General features: G+C 47.3%; 2 protein-coding genes and 1 long non-coding RNA gene across 9 annotated transcripts in view; 2 read left to right on the top strand and 1 right to left on the bottom strand.

Moving 5' to 3' along the window:
- Window positions 1-10,402, bottom strand: part of LOC148115997 (zinc finger protein 57-like) — a 74,450-nt gene extending 64,048 nt beyond the window's left edge. Inside the window, exons 1-4 of one of the 5 annotated variants that reach the window (XM_087884691.1) lie at window positions 10,217-10,392; window positions 8,175-8,257; window positions 6,754-6,880; window positions 3,096-6,555 (exon numbers count right to left, since the gene is read on the bottom strand). In XM_087884691.1, the coding sequence (XP_087740817.1) occupies window positions 4,352-6,555; window positions 6,754-6,841 (2,292 nt within the window). In that variant the 5' untranslated portion in view covers window positions 6,842-6,880; window positions 8,175-8,257; window positions 10,217-10,392 and the 3' untranslated portion in view covers window positions 3,096-4,351. Of the gene's footprint in view, window positions 1-3,095; window positions 6,559-6,753; window positions 6,881-8,174; window positions 8,258-10,216 lie in introns of those variants that run through there. The other 4 variants (XM_087884690.1, XM_087884689.1, XM_087884688.1 and 1 more) reach the window with 4 other exon arrangements.
- Window positions 1-18,730, top strand: part of LOC117668120 (uncharacterized) — a 94,685-nt gene that overhangs the window by 18,415 nt on the left and 57,540 nt on the right. The window lies entirely within an intron of this gene.
- Window positions 10,535-13,095, top strand: LOC148115996 (uncharacterized). The gene is made up of 2 exons (XR_015731829.1): window positions 10,535-10,775; window positions 11,564-13,095. It is a non-coding gene; the product is annotated as an uncharacterized LOC148115996 (long non-coding RNA).

The raw sequence follows: 18,730 nt of genomic DNA, 5'->3' as shown, positions 1-18,730 counted from the left end.
TAGTCAGTTGTTGCCATCACTGACTTGGGGGCGAGTTGTTGGCTCCCACTGACTATTGGGGGCGAGTCGTTGGCCCCTACGGAGAGGGCTCGCAACTTGGGTGTCCTCCTGGACTCACGGCTGTCTTTAGAAGAGCATTTGACGGCTGTGGCCGGGAGGATTTTCTATCAGGTCCGCCTGATCCGCCAGTTGTGTCCCTTTCTGGATCAGGACTCCTTACACATGGACACTCATGCCCTCGTCACTTCCCGCCTGGACTACTGTAATGCTCTCTACATGGGGCTCTCTTTGAGGAGCACCCGGAGGCTCCAACTGGTCCAGAATGCGGCTGCGCGGGTGGTTATGGGAGCGACATGGCGTTTCCATGTAACACCTCTCCTGCGCGAGCAGCACCGGCTCCCGGTGGTCTCCCGGGTGCGCTTCAAGGTTTTGGTTACCACCTTTAGAATGCTCCATGGCTTAGGGCCTGGGTACTTACAAGACCGCCTTCTGCCACCAGTAGCCTCTCACCAGCCAGTACGCTCCCATAGAGAGAGGCTCCTCAGGGTGCTGTTGGTCAAACAGTGCTGACTGGCGGCCCCCAGGGGGAGAGCCTTCTCTGTGGGGGCACCTGCCATTTCGAACGAGCTCCCCCCGGAGATACGGAGGATTCCGGATTTGCGCACTTTCCGCCGTGCCCTCAAGACCTTTCTATTTCAACACGCTGGCCTGGCCTAACTTCCTTTTAATTGTTAATTTTAAATTTGTTTTAAAACAATAGGGGTGTTTTAATTTGTTTGGGCCAAATTATTTAATGTGTATTTATATTGTTTTCTAAATTTTGTATTATGTGTGTTTTATTTTTTGGCTGTTCACCGCCCTGAGTCCTTCGGGAGTAGTATATAAATCCAAAATAAAGTAAAGCAAAGGACTTCACATGCATTAATTTGTTTAAAAAAAGTATTGTGCACTACAGTATCTTAACACCCAAGGAGGCCATGTTCCTCTTGTTTTCCAGCATGACCTCTCAATAAGCTTTTTGCTTAGAATCCAGCAGGGCCCACTCCTCCACAGAGAAAAACACAGCTACATCCTCAAACAATACCAAATTCTGACACAGGGAGGGGAAAAAACCACAAAGTATTCCATGAATATTCCTAACAATGAACACTTCATTGAATTACATACGAGTCTTCTTCTTAATGAAAAACCTCAAATAGGGCAAATAAGCATCTTAGGATATTGAATAGTTAGTAGCTGGAACAGTAAAGTCTACAATAAGCCACAACACAATTGTAACTGATTAGTTAAAAGTGCTGACTCATGCAGGATGCAATCTACACTGCGATTGGTTGATGTAGGTATAAAGGGGGAGTTTCCCTTTTTTCCCCTTCCTTTTTTCCTTGTGTGTGTTCTGCATGATGTGTTAGACCAGTGATGGCTAACCTTTTTGCCATCGCGTGCCAGGAGTGGGGACTGGGGGGGAAGGTGTCATGTACCTACCTGCCCACACTCATAATTCTATGCGCCCCACCCCCGCGCATGCACGTGCAACCCCCCCGCTTTCCCCCCCCCGCTCCTGGCACATGATGGCCCGGTAGGTCCTTTTTTCTCTCTCACTTGGCTCCAGAACCTTTCTAGGACTCTGGGGAGGGTCTTTCCCACCCACCTGGAGGTCCTCCAGAGGCCAGAAATGGCCTGTTTGCCAACTTCCAGTGGGACCAGAAGGCGTTTTTTGCTGTCCCCAGCCTGCAGAGCCTCTCTAGGAGTCTGGGGAGGACGAAAATGGCCTTCCCCACCCCTCCGGAGGCTGAAAACAGCCCATTTGCCAACTTCCTAGAAAGGGTCTGGAGGCTGGGGACAGCAAAAAATGGGCCTTCCCAACCCCCCACCCCTCCAGAGACAGGAAATAGTCTGTTTCATGCCAGAGTTGACCTCGCGTGCCCACTGATATGGCTACGCATGTCACCTGTGGAACCCATGCCATAAGTTGGCCATCACGATGTTAGACTTACCTCATTGATGTTCCTGGATGATGACAAAGACTGCTGTAAACTTGTTGGTTAAATATTTATATTTATATAAAAGCTACAAGTCTGTGTCAGTGTCTCTGACTTCATCTTTTTAAAAAAATTTTTTTTTATTTTTTACACAAACACACATACAATGTATTTTCTCTGAACAGAGTATTTGGCCGATTCACAAATTTAAACTGTGTTTAGTCATTTTAACTAAATTTATAATTTCTATACTTCCTTTTTGCCATGATATTTATTCTCATCTATTCCCGTTGCTGCACGGCTCTGCAATGTGCAATGGGAAGAAAAGCACTTTCAGGCGGCAGCACTGCAATCCCCACCCCGAATCCAATCCGCTGCACATAGCAGGGGAACTGGCTGCCCGCCTGAAACGCGGCTCTGAAAATTGGATCGGGGAATACGGGCAGCGGTGCCTGGAAAAGAGGGGCGTTTGACTTTAGGAGCTCCCGTTCGGCTCGCTTGGCTCCTGGGCACACAAAGGGCTTAGGCAGCGGCGGTGGAGGCTCCTCACATTGCTGTGAAGTCATCGCAACCAGTCTGCCCTGACCTGCCCGCTAGGCGGCCAGAGAGGTGACCAGCCGCAAATCGTGGCACCCGCCTTGTTCCCCGAAGCTGCCAGGCGGATTCCCCCCCCAGATCGTCCGGAAGAGGGTTGTTCCTCAGGCTGTGCCCCGACCCAGATCCCTGCCGCCTGGAACTGCCCAAAAATGGCCGAAGGGTGGCGGCCGGAGGGTGGGCGGGGCTACATTCGGCGTATAAGACGCACCCAGATTTTCACCCCCTTTTGGGGGGTAAAAAGGTGCGTCTTATACACCAAGAAATACGGTAGTCATTTCTACTTTAACCACCATATACCATTAAAGGTATTTCAATTATTAGTTTAAATTTATTCTTATTTCTAAAAACTTATCCTTATCTAAATTTCAAAAATGCAAATAAAAATATTCCAATTATTATTCATTTCATTTTTACAATCATACGATTTCCCATTTCTTACTACAATTCATATTTCAATTCTAAGTATATATAGCATATTTCTCTTTCATTTCTTTCTCTTTTTCTCCCTTTTCATTTTCATTTTTGCCTTTTTCTTTCCCCTTTTTTCCTTTTGCGCTTTAAAATCTTGAACTCTCCTATTTTGCCCTATATTTCCCCTTGTTTCCCATCTCTTTTCTCCTTTTCTTATTTCCTCTCTGTTTATCCCAGTGTAATCATTTTGTATTTCAAAATCCTGGACTCTTCTATTTTGCCCTGCATTTCCTGTTGTTTTCCACCCTTACTCTCTCTTTTTTTTATCTTTTCACTGTTAATCCCAGTGTAATCATTTTAAGTTTTTTATGTTCTTTCTATTTCAAAGTTTTCCAAATAATTTTATTCAAAAGTCAATTTTCTTTTGTCCCGTTAAATTCCACTTCATACATCCTCTTTTCTTCCCCCCATGCCCATTAGCCGCTATTTTTACGCTGAGGTTTTGTCAGGTTTAAAAGGGTTTTTTTGTTGTTATTTCGCCTGTGGGTTGGCTGTCACTCACCCAGCTTCAAAAACTCCAGTCACCACTCCTGCTCAATACTTTGCCTGGTTGCCCCAGCTTCTTGACAGCCTCAATGGCTGCTGCCTCCGCTGCCGAATTAGAGAGTTTCCTCTGACCTTCGAGGAACATGCCTGTTCCTCTTGATCTTCTGAGGTACCTCTCCTTCTTTCTCATCCCTACAGGATGGTTCCGGTCGGAAGACCCCTTGGCAGCGGTTCGTCAGTCCGGGTTTTTGCGGAGCTCATCGGAGTCCGCTAATTCCCCAACTGTCTCGCCGCAATGCTTCCAGTCGAAAATATGGAGCTGGAATGGGTGGGTGGCCACAGGTCTGTCATCAGGTCTCTTAGTTTGCCTGCAGCGCAGCGGCATGTTAGGATCACCTGCCTTCTGCCCCATGCCTCTGTCTGCTGCTGGTGCCGCTGTGCGAAGACGAGCACCAGAGTGCACTGACCAAGGGACAGGCAGGATGCAGCAGCTGCCAGATAACGTTGGTCCCCCTTGCCGCCACTTCTGCGTGCATCAGGGGGTGCAAAGGGAACAGCTGGGCTGATTAATCTGAAATCATGTCCCCCCCCAAAAAAAGACCTAGGGCTTATTATGGAGCCCCAAAAAATATAAGCACGTTTTATTTTGGGAAAAACTCAGTATCCAAAAGTTAATTCCTAATTATAAAAGGAAATTCTTATTTTTAATGGATCAAAAAAGTCTACTGCTTTGGAACCCCTTTTCCATACACTATGCATTTTTACAGATTCTCCTGGGCATGAAGCAAATTTTGAGAATCACCACAAACCAATTAGCATCATCTTTTCCTGCTGTGCGTTTTCTTATGTCGATTAAAGTCACTACAGGTTCTGAATTTCTTTCCACACTCCACATACTGATATGGCTTCTCCCCAGTGTGGGTTCTTTTATGACGCGTAAGATAACTTCCGTCTTTGAAAGCCTTTCCACACTCAATGCATTTAAACGGTTTCTCCCGTGTGTGGATTCTTTTATGACACCTAAGATTACTTGCATCTTTGAAACTCTTTCCACACTCAATGCATTTAAACGGCTTCTCTCCTGTGTGGATCCTCATGTGGGAGGTAAGAGTGCCACTCTCATTATAACATTCTCCACACTCCAGGCATTTATAGGGTTTCTCCCCTGAGTGAAGCCTTCTATGCTTCTTGAGTGAATTGTTTTGACTAAAACTTTTTCCACACTCATGACATGTGTATGGTTTCTCCCCAGTGTGGATCCTCTTGTGGATACCAAGGTAACTACTTGTCCTGAAACTCATGCCACACTCTGTGCACTTATACGGTTTTTCCCCTGTGTGAATCCTTTTATGGATCGTCAGTTCTCGAGAATCACTGAAGCGTTTTCCACACTCCTGGCACTGATATGGTTTCTCCCCAGTGTGGGTTCTGCTATGTACAATATAGCTTCTTTTTGCATTGAAGCTCTTTCCACACGTGCGGCATTCATATGGTTTCTCCCCAGTGTGGAGCCTTTTGTGACGAGTGAGGTACCTCGAACTGATGAAGCGTTTGTCACATTCGGTGCACTTATAAGGCTTTTCACCTGTGTGGGTCCTTTTATGGATATTAAGGTTACTCGTTTGATTGAAGCACTTCCCACACTCGGTGCATTGAAGTGGTTTTTCTCCACTGTGGAGCCTTCTATGGTAGGTTAAGCTGCTGGAATTACAGAGGCTCTTTCCACACTCCAGGCATTTGTACAGTTTCTCCCCTGTGTGGGTCCGTTCGTGGGCGTGAAGGTTCTGAGAATGGGCAAAACACTTTCCACACTGCAGGCATTGAAAGGGCTTCTCCCCCGTGTGGATTCTCTGATGATCAGTAAGGTTTGATAAGAAATGGAAGCTCTTTCCACACTCCATGCACTGAAATGGTTTTTCCCCCGTGTGGATCCTCTCATGTGACTTAAGATGAACTTTTTGACTGAAGCTCTTTCCACAGTGCAGGCATTGATAAGGTTTCTCTCCTTTATGCATCCTATTATGTTTAGTTAGTGTATCACGTCTATTGAAGCTTTTTCCACACTCCAAGCATTCATAGGGTTTCTCCCCTGTGTGAATTCTTTTATGGGAAGTAAGGTTACCTGGGGCCTTGAAGCATTTCCCACACTCTGTGCATTTATACGGCTTCTCTCCGGTGTGGACCCTCTTATGTAAATTGAAATTGCCTTTTTGGGTGAAACTCTTCCCACACACCATGCAATGATACGGCTTTTCCCCTGTATGGGTCCTATTATGGTAAGTGAGGTCACTTGCAGAGTGGAAGCTCTTCCCACATTCCAGGCATTTACATGATTTATTCCCAGTGGGGCTTTTTTGGGGGGAATTCAGTTTCTTGTTCCGAGTAAGCCTCGTTCTACCGTCCCTGCGTTGATGCAACTTCTTCTCTCTGTGGATGCTTTGATGGGAAGTAAGGGAGGTGCTGCTTACGAAGGTCTTTCCACAGGTGATGCATTGATGCTGCTGCTTCTCTTCGTGGACCCTCTTATGTGAACTAAGATGATTTTTCTGCCTGAAGGTCCTTCCACAATCCAGACATTTGTGTGGATCCTCTGCTTTGTGAATTTTTTTATGTGATGCAAGGGAGCGGCTTGTATCGAAGCTTTCTGCACACTCCGTACATTTGTACATTTCCCCTCCTTCTTGTATGCTTTCATGTAAAGGAGGAGGAAGGGTCCCTCTGCAGTGTTGCCTGCTTTCATCTTGTTTCTCTCCAGCAGGGCTTTGGCAACAGTCACATAATCCCGATACATCTAGGAGTGTTTTCCCACACTTTGAACACACTTCTTGTTCTTGGCAATCATCTCCGTCCAATAAGACATTGGGATCTGGACAAGGTAAACCAGAACAATTCTCCAGCTCCAACGTTAACTGATTTTGCTCAGAACTTTGCTTTCCATATATTTTTTCTGCAATTTCTTTTTTGTCTTTTGGCAAAGGTACTGCTGCCTCTTGGCCAGAATCCTCCATCTCCCATCCGTCATCTTCTTGCAACAGAAAAAAAGAAAAGTTATGACAAACTTAGGTGTGAAAAGGATGAAGCACGATTGCTGTACTTGAACATTTATCACTATTCATCCAAACTCCCATTTGTCCAAAACATGATGCTATGCTTGTTATTAAGTTGATATAAGATTTGACCTTTGGCTACTAAATGTAAATATCTCAACAGAATCTCTTACCTAAGGAGGCCATGTTTCTCTCGGTTTCCAGCATGACCTCTTGGTACAGGGCTTTTTGCTCAGAATCCAGCAGGGCCCACTCCTCCATGGAGAAAAACACAGCTACATCCTCAAGCGATACCAAATCCTGACACAGGGAGAAGAGAAAAACCATAACTTATTCCATGAACCTTGCTAACAATGAACACTTCAATGAATTACATTCGAGTCTACTTCTTAATGAAAAACCTCTAGTTTCCAAGTAGGGCAAACAAACATGTTAGGATATTGAATTTAGTAACTGGAACAGTAAAATATACAATAGACCAGAACACAATTGTAACTGATTAGTTAGAGAGTGCTGACTCATGCATGATGCAATCTACGCTATGATTGGTTGCTGTAAGTATAAAGGGGCGTTTCCCTTTTTTCCCTCCTTTTTTCCTTCTGTATGTTCTGTATGATGTTTTAGATTTACCTCATGATGCTCCTGACTATCTTATGTTCTTCCTTTTCTGGATGATGACAAAGACTGCGGTAAATTTGTAGGTTAAAAAATATTTATTGTATATAAAGGACTACAAGTCTGTGTCAGTGTCTCTGACTTCATTTTGATAACTGCTGTGTAATTTCATGACCGAACATCTTCCCTGGAGAATATTTCCTAAAAGATAAAGTGCCTCTGGCTAGAGATACAACTAGTTAATGTTTTATTGGTTTGTCCGATGCCAGAGGAGCAGCAATCTCATATTCGTTTGTTGTCCATTCATGGGCTTGACCTTGGATATCTTGACTGAATCCAACACTGGGTTAATTGTACCCAGTGTGGTGAGCAGATGAATCCTTCCAAATCAAGTGGGTTCACTGTTTAATTTTTGTCCAAAAGTCAAGCTTAGTAAAGACCACATCTGGAATACCGAGTTCAGTCTTGGTCACAACATTACCAAAAAGATGTGGAGACTTTGGAAAAAGTGCAAAGAGCAACTAAGGATTAAAGCCCATGAGACTAAAACATATGAAAAACAATTGCAGAAACTGGATATGGCTAGTCTGGAGAAAAGAAGGACTAGGGGAGATATGATAGCCGTGTTCCAGTATTTCTGGGGCTGCCACAAGCAAGAGGGGCTCAATTTATTTTCCAAAGCACCAGAAAGCAGGACAAGAAACAATGGATGGAAACTAATCATGGAGAAAGGCAACCTGGAATTAAGGAGAAACTTCCTGGCAGTGAGAACTATTGACTAATGGAACAGTTTGTCTTCAGAAGTTGTGGGCTGGAGGTTTTTAAGGACAGACTGGACACCCACTTGTCTGAAATGGTATCGGGTCTCCTGCTTGAAACAGGGGGATAGACTAGAAGATCTCTAAGACCCCTTCCAATTGTGTTATTCTGTTATTGCGAGATTGGCACATCTGGGGAGGGGAGGGAAGAATCCTCCTACCTGCCTTGGAAGCTCAACCTTTGTTAAGCCTCCACTGTAAAGACCTGAGGTTCCGGGGGATGAAGACGAGGCCACGAGAGTGTCTAGGAGTGAAAAAAAAACCAACAAGGGAATAATTTGCCATCAAACATCCTAATGATATTCCTGAGCAGTCAGTGCAGAAGGCTGATTTTAGCCCATTTTTAGGCTAACTAGGGAGCCCCTTTATGTGAGTCCGTTGCAGCCACACCAACATTACCTAGAAGCTCACCCTGGGTGAGAAGAAAACTGAAAGGGGTGGAAGGACCAGGGATTGGATTCAGAGGCAGATTATCTCAGCCATGAATGTATGTATTAAAGCGCCTCAGAGCTGGACTCTGGAGGCCTCAAGCAGATCCGCTCCCATTTCCAGGGAGTTGTGCTGAGTTGTTAGTCAGGAGTACTAGATCTGGCCTGGCACCAACAAAGAGACAGAGTCCAAATTGTCTCTCACGTATACAGGTAGTCCTCGAATTACAGCCATTCATTTAGTGACTCTTCAAAGTTACCAGGACACTGAAAAACGTGACTCCTGGCAGCTTTTCACAGGACCTTTGCAGCATCCCCATGGTCACCTGATCAAAATTTGGACACTGGGCAACTGGCTCCTATTTGTTAGGGCTACAGAGTCCCAGGGTCATGTGATCCCATTGCAATCTTCCCACAAGCAAAGTCAATAGAGAAGCCAGATTCCCTTAACCACCGTGTTACTAACTGAACAACAGCAGTGGGTTCACTTAACAACTGTAGCAAGAAAGGTCATAAAAAGGGGGAAAACTCACTTAGCCACTATCGCGCCAAGCAACAGAAATTCTGGGCTCGATTGTGGTCCTAAGTCAAGGACTCAGATTTGGACAATGGCTGGGATAGATCTGGAATGATTTCTTTCATGCTTTTATATTTCAGTGACATCAGCAGGAAATACAGTTGTTTGATTGACAGGAGATACAGTAAGGAAGGTACCAAAGAAGCCATGCTGACATCCTGTAGCCTTAAGGATTTTTAGCAAGACAGTTGTGGTTTCTCTCTCACCTTTCCCAGATATGGGACACAGGTCTTTATTTCAGCCATTTCAAGGTACGAATCTTGATCCCCAGAATCCTGACTAAGGTCACTGGAGGCTTTTAAGAAGAGACTGGACAGCCAATTGTCTGAAATGGTATAGACTCCTCCTTCTCAAGCAGGGGGTTGGACTAGAAGACCTCCAAGGTCCCATAGTATGTTATTCTATGTTTATATAATGTCCACCGTCCTTATCAGATGATAGAAACTCTTTTCAAAGCTGGGACTTGCCCTTTGGAATACCCCACTGTAAAAGAGGAAAATTAGGGCCCTTTTATTGCTGGTGGACTTCAACTCCCAGAATTCCTGACACAGCTGGCTCGGGGATTCTGGGAGTTGAAGTCCACCAGTCCTAAAAGGGCCCTAGTTCCCCACCCCTGGCCTACAGCAACCTTTCCCAATCTTGGGAGCTGTAAAATAGGTGGACTTCAACACACATGGAGAATTCTGGGAGCAGAAATCCACAGGCCACAAAGTTGCCAAGGCTGAGAAACAGCGGCCCACAGGAGAAGGCCGATAAATGCACCCAAGACTCTAAAAACCCAGTTAAATTGAAGAATGGAAAGGAATTGAAGGGATGAAAGCAACGAGGGCGAAGAGATTAAAGGGCCTCAGGAGGAGCCTTTCCCCGATGCTCCCTCCGGAGGCGGCTCCTCTCGACACAAGGGCTCCTGGGAGGGATCGCCCCCTTTTCTCCCCGCCGCTTCCGCAGCCCTCGAACTCCCAGCCTCCCGGATCTGAAGCGGCCCCAGAGAAAAGGAAAAGGACGGGAAACGGCCAGGAAGGGCCAGGAAAAAATAATAATAATAGTAATAATAATAATAATCATCTCCCCCAGGAGAAAGTGGGGACTGCAGGAGGATCTTAGCAGCGCCCCAAGAAGCTGCACTGAAGGGTCTCCTGTCCCAGCATTTCCCCAGGTGGGAAGAAGGAAGGAAGGGAGGGAGGGAGGAGCTGCTCACCTGGCGCTCCATAGGAAAGAGGCGGCTCTCTTCCTCGCCCGGACTCCGCTCCCCAAGAGACAGACGCAGAAAAGATCCGCGATCGCCGCCGGTCACGCACCTGGATCCCCCTCCCCGGAACGACCCCAGCCAGGGGTCTGCACAGAACCAAACAGGAAGCGCTTATAGCTCCTCCCCTCTCCGTCCAGCTCCTCCCCTTCTCTAAAGGGCTGAGGGCGCCCCTCCTCCCCTCCCTCCCCCCGTGGGATGGTCAGCTGGGCAGCGAGTCCATTGCTTCTTTGCCCCAGGGAGAGAAAGTGGGAGGGGGGAGGGGAGGAAGCCCAGGATGGGAGGAGGGAAGGGAAAGGGATGCGGAGCAGCAAAGTTACACATTACAAATTAAGGGAGTTGGAAGGGACCCTGTAGGTCATCTAGTCCAACCTCCCCAAGCAGGAGACCCTGCACCATTTCTGACAAATGGCAGTCCAGTCTCTTCTTGAAAGCCTCCAGTGATGAAGCTCCACAACCTCCCAAGGCAACTTAGTGGTTGTCCACTAAGACTCCAAGATCCTTCTCACAGGTATTGCTATTAAACCTGGTTTCACCCAGTCTATATGTGTACTTTTGGTTTTTCTTGCCTTAGTGTAGGACTTTACTTTCCTCTACATTGAATTTCATTTTGTTATGTTGTGTAAGGTCCGGCTATACGCTTAAGCTCTCAGTGAACCAAAAAGAAAGACTTAAACAGAGGCTTGAATAAGAATCAACATTTAATCTTTGATCAAAGACAAAAGGCTGGGTAAAACCATTCCAAACACATACAAAGAGATATGTATATGGGAGGGTTCACATCTTCAGAGAAGATGTAACCACGTTTTATACCTTTAAAGCATCAGTTAGATCCCCAATTCTGGCCCCTTAATTTATGTTTGTGTATTCTTTGTTGCCCTGCAAAGGAATCTAAACTTCCAATTAGTCTTATCTTTGTTTACTTAATTGGCCACTTAGCGCCTGGCTCCTGAAGACCAGATCTTATCCAGATCAGACATAAATTAGGATTGAGATGTAAATTACCCCTTTGTTGATGGCTGGAGTTCCAACAGATACGTACCATGTTTTTAGGTGGCACAGAAAGAGATTGATATGAGCAGGTCAAATGGCAGGGACATACGTTTGACAAATACCAGATACATTTCAGAGGCCTAATGACAATATGTTTGTAACAGGAGATACAAATAGAAAGGAATAATATATGTGATACAAAAGCACAATATATATGTTACAGGAACCTAATGATTACAGAATAACAAGCTTTTACTAAATCTAGTATATCAGTATTTTATATTCTATATTATTGTTTCCCTACAGTTGGAAGAAATATCCTGCTTGGTTCTGCTCCAAGTGGAAAAAAAAAACACTGGAAACATGGAGACTGCTTGGAAAGATGGTTTAATGGTGGACAGGATCACATGGTTTGAGTTCCTGAACAGAAAAGGGGCTGAAAGTCAGCGAGTCCCCGGGTTTATGCCCTGGCTTTGAACTTCCTGGGGCCCAGAAAGAGTATCCTGATTGGTTGTTAGACTCCCAGGGGGTGGGGGTCTTAGCTAGCCTTGCTGGCTGATGTAATCTTCCCAGGTGCCATGTGGTGAGTTTCTGCTGCTAGATGGGCCCTATAGTTTTAGTTTCTGTGCTAGATGGAGCCTATTGTGTTGCAGATTATGGCCCATTAACAAAGGTGTGGGGGGAGAGGCAGGAAGCTGCTTTTCTTTTAAAACACGTTTCTCCATTTCTCATCCATAAACCTGGGTGGCGTAGGAAGCTAATGCCTCCTACTAAGGCAGCATTTAACATCCAGCTGCCTGCAATTACTGCAAGTTCAATTCTCACCAGGCTGAAGGTTGACTCAGCCCTCCATCCTTTCTAAGGTGGGTAAAATGAGGATCCAAATTGTGGGGGCAATAAGCTGACTTTGTATAAAATATACAAAAGTATGAAGGCTATTGCTTAACGCATTGTAAGCCGCCCTGAGTCTCCGGAGAAGGGCGGCATATAAATAAAATAAAATAAAAATAAATAAATAAATCCAGGGAAATCTAATATTCTGCCTTTTTAATATTTCCTAAAATATTTCATTCTTCCAGGAAAGGGGTGGGTGCTAACTTCCTACAGTTAGATAGGGCCCAGTGTTCAAGTCTGTCAGGATCCATCTGGATCTTGAGCCTATAGAGTGTTAGTTATTCCTGCCAGCTTAGTATCATCTGCATATTTGGTAAGTTCCCCTTCTATTACTGGCCTAATTACCTATTAGTACTTGCCTAAGATGGAACCTTGTGGTATCTCACTGCTTACTTCCCTTCACATACTTAGACCCATTAAGGACTACTCGTTAAGTATGGTTTGTCAGCCAGTTGGAAATCTGTCTGGGGATGATGCTATCTATCCCACTTTTTTCTTACTTGCCAAGAAGTTGGTTGTGGTCTACTTTGTCCAATGCCTGGCTGAAGTCTAAGTATATTATGTCCACAGTATTTCGCTAGTCTACTAATTTAGTCACTATGTTCAAGAATGAAATAAGATTGGTTTGGCATGATCTGTTTTTAACAAACCCGTGCTGACTGCTAGTTATTACTAGCTAGAAAGGTTGACATTCAAATGTGAGTTTACATACCCTTTCTGATTTTTGGTCTAAAACTGGTTTTTGGTGATGTTTAATTCTGTGCTTGGTGTTTAATCCTGTGCTTATTGATGGGATAATTTTCCCTATTCAGTTTTGTTTGGAAGGGAAAATATTAATCTCTGTTCCTGAAAAGAAGCAGGTTCAGAAATCTGGCTAGTTCCTGCGTCTATTTGTTCTGGTAATTGGTTTAATAAACAACTACTGTGTTTGCTCTTTTGCTACATTTTAATTGCTTTCTTTGTAGTTAAGCTTATCTCAACTGCTTTTTCTATCTGTAGAGGGGGTCTTCTTTCACTGCTTTAGTGGTTCTTGGCACTGTCCTTTTGGGATGTACTTCCAAGAGGCAGGATGCAAGATTGACACTGATTTTTTTACTTCTTTTCTGGGGGGCATGTGATCTTTCCTTAAATCTGGATTATTTCCTTAGGATATTTTATGAGGTGAGTGAGACCAGCTGTATATTTATGTGGCGCAAATGGATCTAAGGATTGCTTCTCCTGGGTGTGCTCTTTCTGGAGAGCTTAAATGTTGTCTCTGCTAAAGGGCTTCACTCCTGGGAAAGACCTTCGGAAGCAGCACCTCCCTTACTTCCCATTTTTGGCCTCCCAACCCCCCCCCATGCGTCGTGTTTTTGCCCTCCAGGCGCACTCTGCAGGCCTCCCAAACCCTCTGCAGGCCGTTTTTGTGAAAAATGGGTCCGTTTTTCGCAAAAATGAGACACGCAGAGGATTTTGGAGGCCTGCAGAGTGCTCCTGGGGGCAGGGGAGGGCAAAATTTTTTTTTACTTGTTTACCTCTTCGAAATCTTGGTGCCTCTTATACTCCATTGCGCGTTATAGTTTGAAACATATGGTAAATTTAAAACCCCTTTAAAAACAACAACACTGCCCTCCCCATGAGCTGAAAATTAGTCCCCGATTCTTCTTCCTCCCCCACAAAACAACCCTGTAAGGTAGGACAGGTTGACAGAGGGCTGGTAAAAATTGTAACTTTCCAGGGGAGAACAATATCACAGCACCAAGGTGGTGGGAATAGCCAACTCTCCAGAAGATGGGCTCAAGATCCAGACAGACCTTGGGCCCTGTAAGAAGTAATCAGGCATCTCTCCCTCTACCTGGAAGAATGAAATATTTTGGTGATTAAAAGAGGCAGATTATTATATTTCACCAAAGGAGAAACATGCTCCAGCCCCAATTTCCTGCATAGTAAAATAACTTCCAGCAGAAATGATTACAGATGGAGACTTTGGGCCCATTAAGGAAGCCAGGCCAATCTATTCATAAACAAAACATCTTCAGCTACTGGGTGACAGGATTAAGCAGGACAGGACAGGACATTTTAAGGCATAATAGCATTAACCCACCACCATTTAGCAAAAGACACAATCCCCTCTTCATTGTACAATCAGTTCAAAGCCACAGAAACCTATGAAGATCCATCCACTCATTCGCCCATTTGGTCAGCTGCCCCAGAATCACAGGCTGGTTCTGCCTATCAATAAACAGAATCTTTCTTTCCAATTAGCCTCCTTTGGATGGCAGCTGAGGCGGCAATAGCAGCTGTGGCTCGATGGCAAGACGATGGCGGCGGCGGCCTGGTGCTTAGTACTGAAGAAGGGGGGGGAGATATGGCCACTCTGTTTCTGGCCTTACCATCTATACATGGATTAGACCATCTGACCTGGGGGCTGGAGTCTGGAAGCGGGAGATACAATCAGGGGGATTTATGAGGTTCTGGGGGTTGGAGAGGCTGGAGTGCGGCCAAAAAAAACTGGTCATCTGGTCGCCTCGATTGATCTCTCCTCCCCCCCCCCACATGCCTTTGACTTGGTCTTCGGCTCCCCGCCTCCAGACTGTATCCAGCTGTATGTTATCCTTCCCTTTTGAATATCTTCTCTCCCGCGGGTTCAATATCATCATGCCTCTATGGTTTGGCTCCTTTTTCATCTTGTGCCCCAAGCTGGAGGGTGTTTGGGCAATTGTCATGCGGGAGCTGAGGGAGTTGTTGCCTTTCACCAACGGAGGAATAGACCATCTAACTTTCCTAAGCCCTTTCCATCTGGGCTAGCCACCGTGAGAGGGTGGCTTGGATCCTTACCTCCAATTTTGATGAACTGACACGGGACTCCTCCCACTGCGGTGAGAGGGCAGTGGAGTCCAGCCCACTGGCTTTGAGGTCCATCTTGCTCCAATACCTTAGACTATTCATCAAACTCCTGACCAGACTTTCTACCTCTCATCTATGTATGGCTTATACCTCAGCAGACCTGCTTGCGCTGCGAGATGCCCCCCTTTCGCGGCGATGGCCTTCCATGTTATCAAAGGCCTACCTTAAGGACGGGTTTTGGAGCCCTGAGAGGTGGCATGTTTCAAAGCGGGGATTAAGGGGTTTTTTAATTAGGGTTTTTAATAATTTTTTAAGGGGAACCGGGAGGACGACCAAAGGGGATGGGGGGGTAATCCACCAAGGTCAGAGCCGAGCCCGGCACGGGGTAACGGTTTGGAGGACACTGGACGAGGGAATGGGGAGGGGGTGGAGGGCTATCCCAATGAGGGAAATACCATCAGCACGGTGGTTGGGAGGGGCAGATATGGCGGGAGCAGGGGGCCACATCATGTGTTGGGGACGCGCACTTGCTGTTTGAGAGCAATTGCGCGCCCTGGCCCCCAAAGCTCCCCTCAGATACTAGGTGGCTTAGATACTCAGGACCTGGGCCTGCGGCTGATGCTGTGCAATGCTAGGTCTGTGGTAAATAAGGCCCCCCTCATTCACGATCTTATCCAGGAGGGGGGAGCGGACCTGGCTGGTATTACGGAGACCTGGTTGGGACCGGAGGGAGGAGTCCCTCTGGTCGAGATGTGCCCACCAGGTTTCAGAGCATTTCATCAGCCGAGAGCCCAGGAGAGGGGCGGGGGGGTGGCGGTTATTATTAAAGAAGGTCTTGGTCCGAGGGAGACCACTGTGCCTCAGACTGCTGGATGTGAGTCCCTCTTCATGAGATGGGGTCATGGGGTTCAGATGGGCTTGCTGCTTGCGTACCTGGCTCCCTGCCGCGTGGCAGCAGCCCTGCCTGAGCTACTCGATGTGATAGCCACGGTGGCAGTTGATACACCCAGGTTTATGGTCATGGGTGATTTCAACTTGCCATCCGTTGGTGAAACGACTGGGATGGCTCGGGAGTTCATGGCTTCCATGACGGCCATGGACCTGACCCAGTTAGTTCATGGCCCCACTCACGGGGGGGGGACACACTCTAGACTTGATTTTTGTCTCTGGCCAGTGGTTGAGTGATCTTGTTATAGGGGATATAGACATGGAACCCTTGTCATGGTCAGATCACTCACTCCTTCGTCTGGACCTTCGTACCGCTACACCCCACCGCAGGGAGGCGGACCCAATTAGATGGGTCCGCCCCAGGCGCCTGATGGATCCTGATAGGTTCCAGACGGAGCTTGGGCCAATTCCTGATGATCTGGCACACGACTTGGCCGAGGACCTGGTAGCTGCCTGGGACCGGGCGGCTGGTGGGGCCTTGGATCGAGTCGTGCCTTTGCGGCCTCTGACCCGCTGTCGATCCCTCGCGGCTCCTTGGTTCACCGAGGAGCTGAGGGAGATGAAACGCCGGAAAAGACGCCTAGAGAGCGGTTGGAGGGCCAGTCGCGCTGAATCTGACCGAACACTGGTAAGGTCGCATATTAAGACCTACCTAGTGGCGATAAAGACGGCAAAGTTTAATTACTTTTCCGCCTCTATTGCGTCATCAGGGAATCGTCCGGCAGCCCTGTTCAGAGTAACCCGCTCCCTGCTCCATCTGGGAGCGCGGGAGGATCCCTTGGAAGGCAGGGCGGAGGATTTCGGACAATACCTGTATGACAAAATCGCTCAGATCCGGGGGGACTTGGACTCTGACTGGGTAGATCAGGGCAGGGTGACGAGGAATAGTCTTGAGAATGTTATCTGGGAGGAGTTTGATGCTGTGACTCCCGATGATGTGGACAGGATTTTGGGGAGACTTAGTGCGGCCACATGTTTACTGGACCCGTGTCCCTCCTGGTTGGTACTGGCCTCCCGGGAGGTTACACGAGGCTGGCTCCAGGGTGTTATTAACGCTTCATTGAGTGAGGGTCACTTCCCCGCGGCCTTGAAAGAGGCGGTGGTGAGGCCTCTCCTCAAGAAGCCATCCCTGGATCCGGCAATATTGGCTAACTATCGTCCTGTCTCCAACCTTCGCTTTCTGGCGAAGGTTGTTGAGAGTGTGGTCGCGCGACAGTTTCCGCAATTCCTGGAGGAAACATCCTATCTGGATCCGTTCCAGTCTGGTTTCAGGCCTGGGCACAGCACGGAAACGGCATTGGTCGCGTTGGTTGATGATCTCTGGAGGGCTCGGGACAGGGGTTGCTCCTCTGTTCTGGTCCTGTTAGACCTCTCAGCGGCTTTTGATACCATCGACCATGGTATCATGCTGCACCAGTTGGAAGAGTTGGGGATGGGGGGCACCGTGTTACGGTGGTTCTCCTCCTTTCTCTCCGACCGGTCGCAGTTCGTGTTGGCAGGGGGGCAGAGGTCGACCTCGAGGCCTCTTATATGTGGAGTGCCTCAGGGGTCGGTCCTCTCGCCCCTCCTGTTCAACATTTATGTGAAGCCGCTGGGCGAGATCATCCGTGGCTTTGGGGTGAGATACCATCAGTACGCTGATGATACTCAGCTGTACATCTCCACCCCAGGCCACCCCAATGATGCCCTTGAAGTGATGTCCCAGTGCCTGGAGGCTGTACGGATCTGGATGGGGAGGAACAGGCTCAAGCTCAACCCTTCCAAGACTGAGTGGCTGTGGTTCCCGGCATCCCGATATAGTCAGTTGACTCCATCACTGACTATTCGGGGCGAGTCTTTGGCCCCCACAGAGAGGGCTCGCAATCTGGGAGTCCTCCTGGATACGCAGCTGTCCTTGGAGGAACATCTGACGGCTGTAACCAGGGGGACCTTTTATCAGGTTCGCCTGATCCGCCAGTTGCGGCCCTTTCTTGATCGGGATTCCCTGTGCACAGTCACTCATGCCCTCGTGACCTCTCGCCTTGATTACTGTAACGCTCTCTACATGGGGCTCCCCTTGAAGAGCACCCGGAGGCTTCAACTGGTCCAGAACGCAGCAGCGCGGGTAGTGACGGGAGCAGCATGGCGCTCCCATGTAACACCGCTCCTGCGCGAGCTGCACTGGCTCCCAGTGGCCTTCCGGGTGCGCTTCAAGGTGTTGGTTATCACCTTTAAAGCGCTCCATGGCATGGGGCCTAGCTATCTCCGAGACCGCCTGCTGCCACCGACGACCTCCCATCGACCCGTGCGCTCCCACAGAGAGGGCCTCCTCGGGGTGCCATCAGCCAAACAATGCAGGCTGGTGACCCCCAGGGGGAGGGCCTTCTCTGTGGGGGCTCCCACCCTCTGGAATCAGTTGCCCCCAGAGATAAGGAGAATCCATGACCTCAGTGCCTTCCGCCGTGCCCTTAAAACCTTCCTTTTCCAACAAGCCGGGCTGGCCTAATTCTTTTTAAGTGTTTTTAATTGTTTTGTTTATTGTTTTAATTAATGGGGCCAAATTTATATATATTTTTTAACTGTATTTTAATATTTGTATTTGATGTTTTTATTTGGCTGTTCACCGCCCTGAGTCCTCAGGGAGAAGGGCGGTATACAAATTCAAAAATAAAATAAAATAAAATAAAATAATTTTATTTCCAGCGCCTTTCTCCCAGCTGGGAACTGAACCAGAGGAATTTTTCTTCCAACAGCCCTAATATAAATTTCCTAATAAATAAATAAATCTTTGTTCTTAACCTGCTCCGCTTGATTATTTCTTCCCTT

This window comes from Pantherophis guttatus, chromosome 2 (genome assembly GCF_059756535.1).
Source record: "Pantherophis guttatus breed Tessera chromosome 2, ASM5975653v1, whole genome shotgun sequence".
NCBI classification, from domain to species: Eukaryota; Metazoa; Chordata; class Lepidosauria; order Squamata; family Colubridae; genus Pantherophis; species Pantherophis guttatus.
The sequence above is the reverse complement of the archived record's forward strand: the minus strand, read 5'-3'. Positions and strand labels throughout refer to the sequence as shown.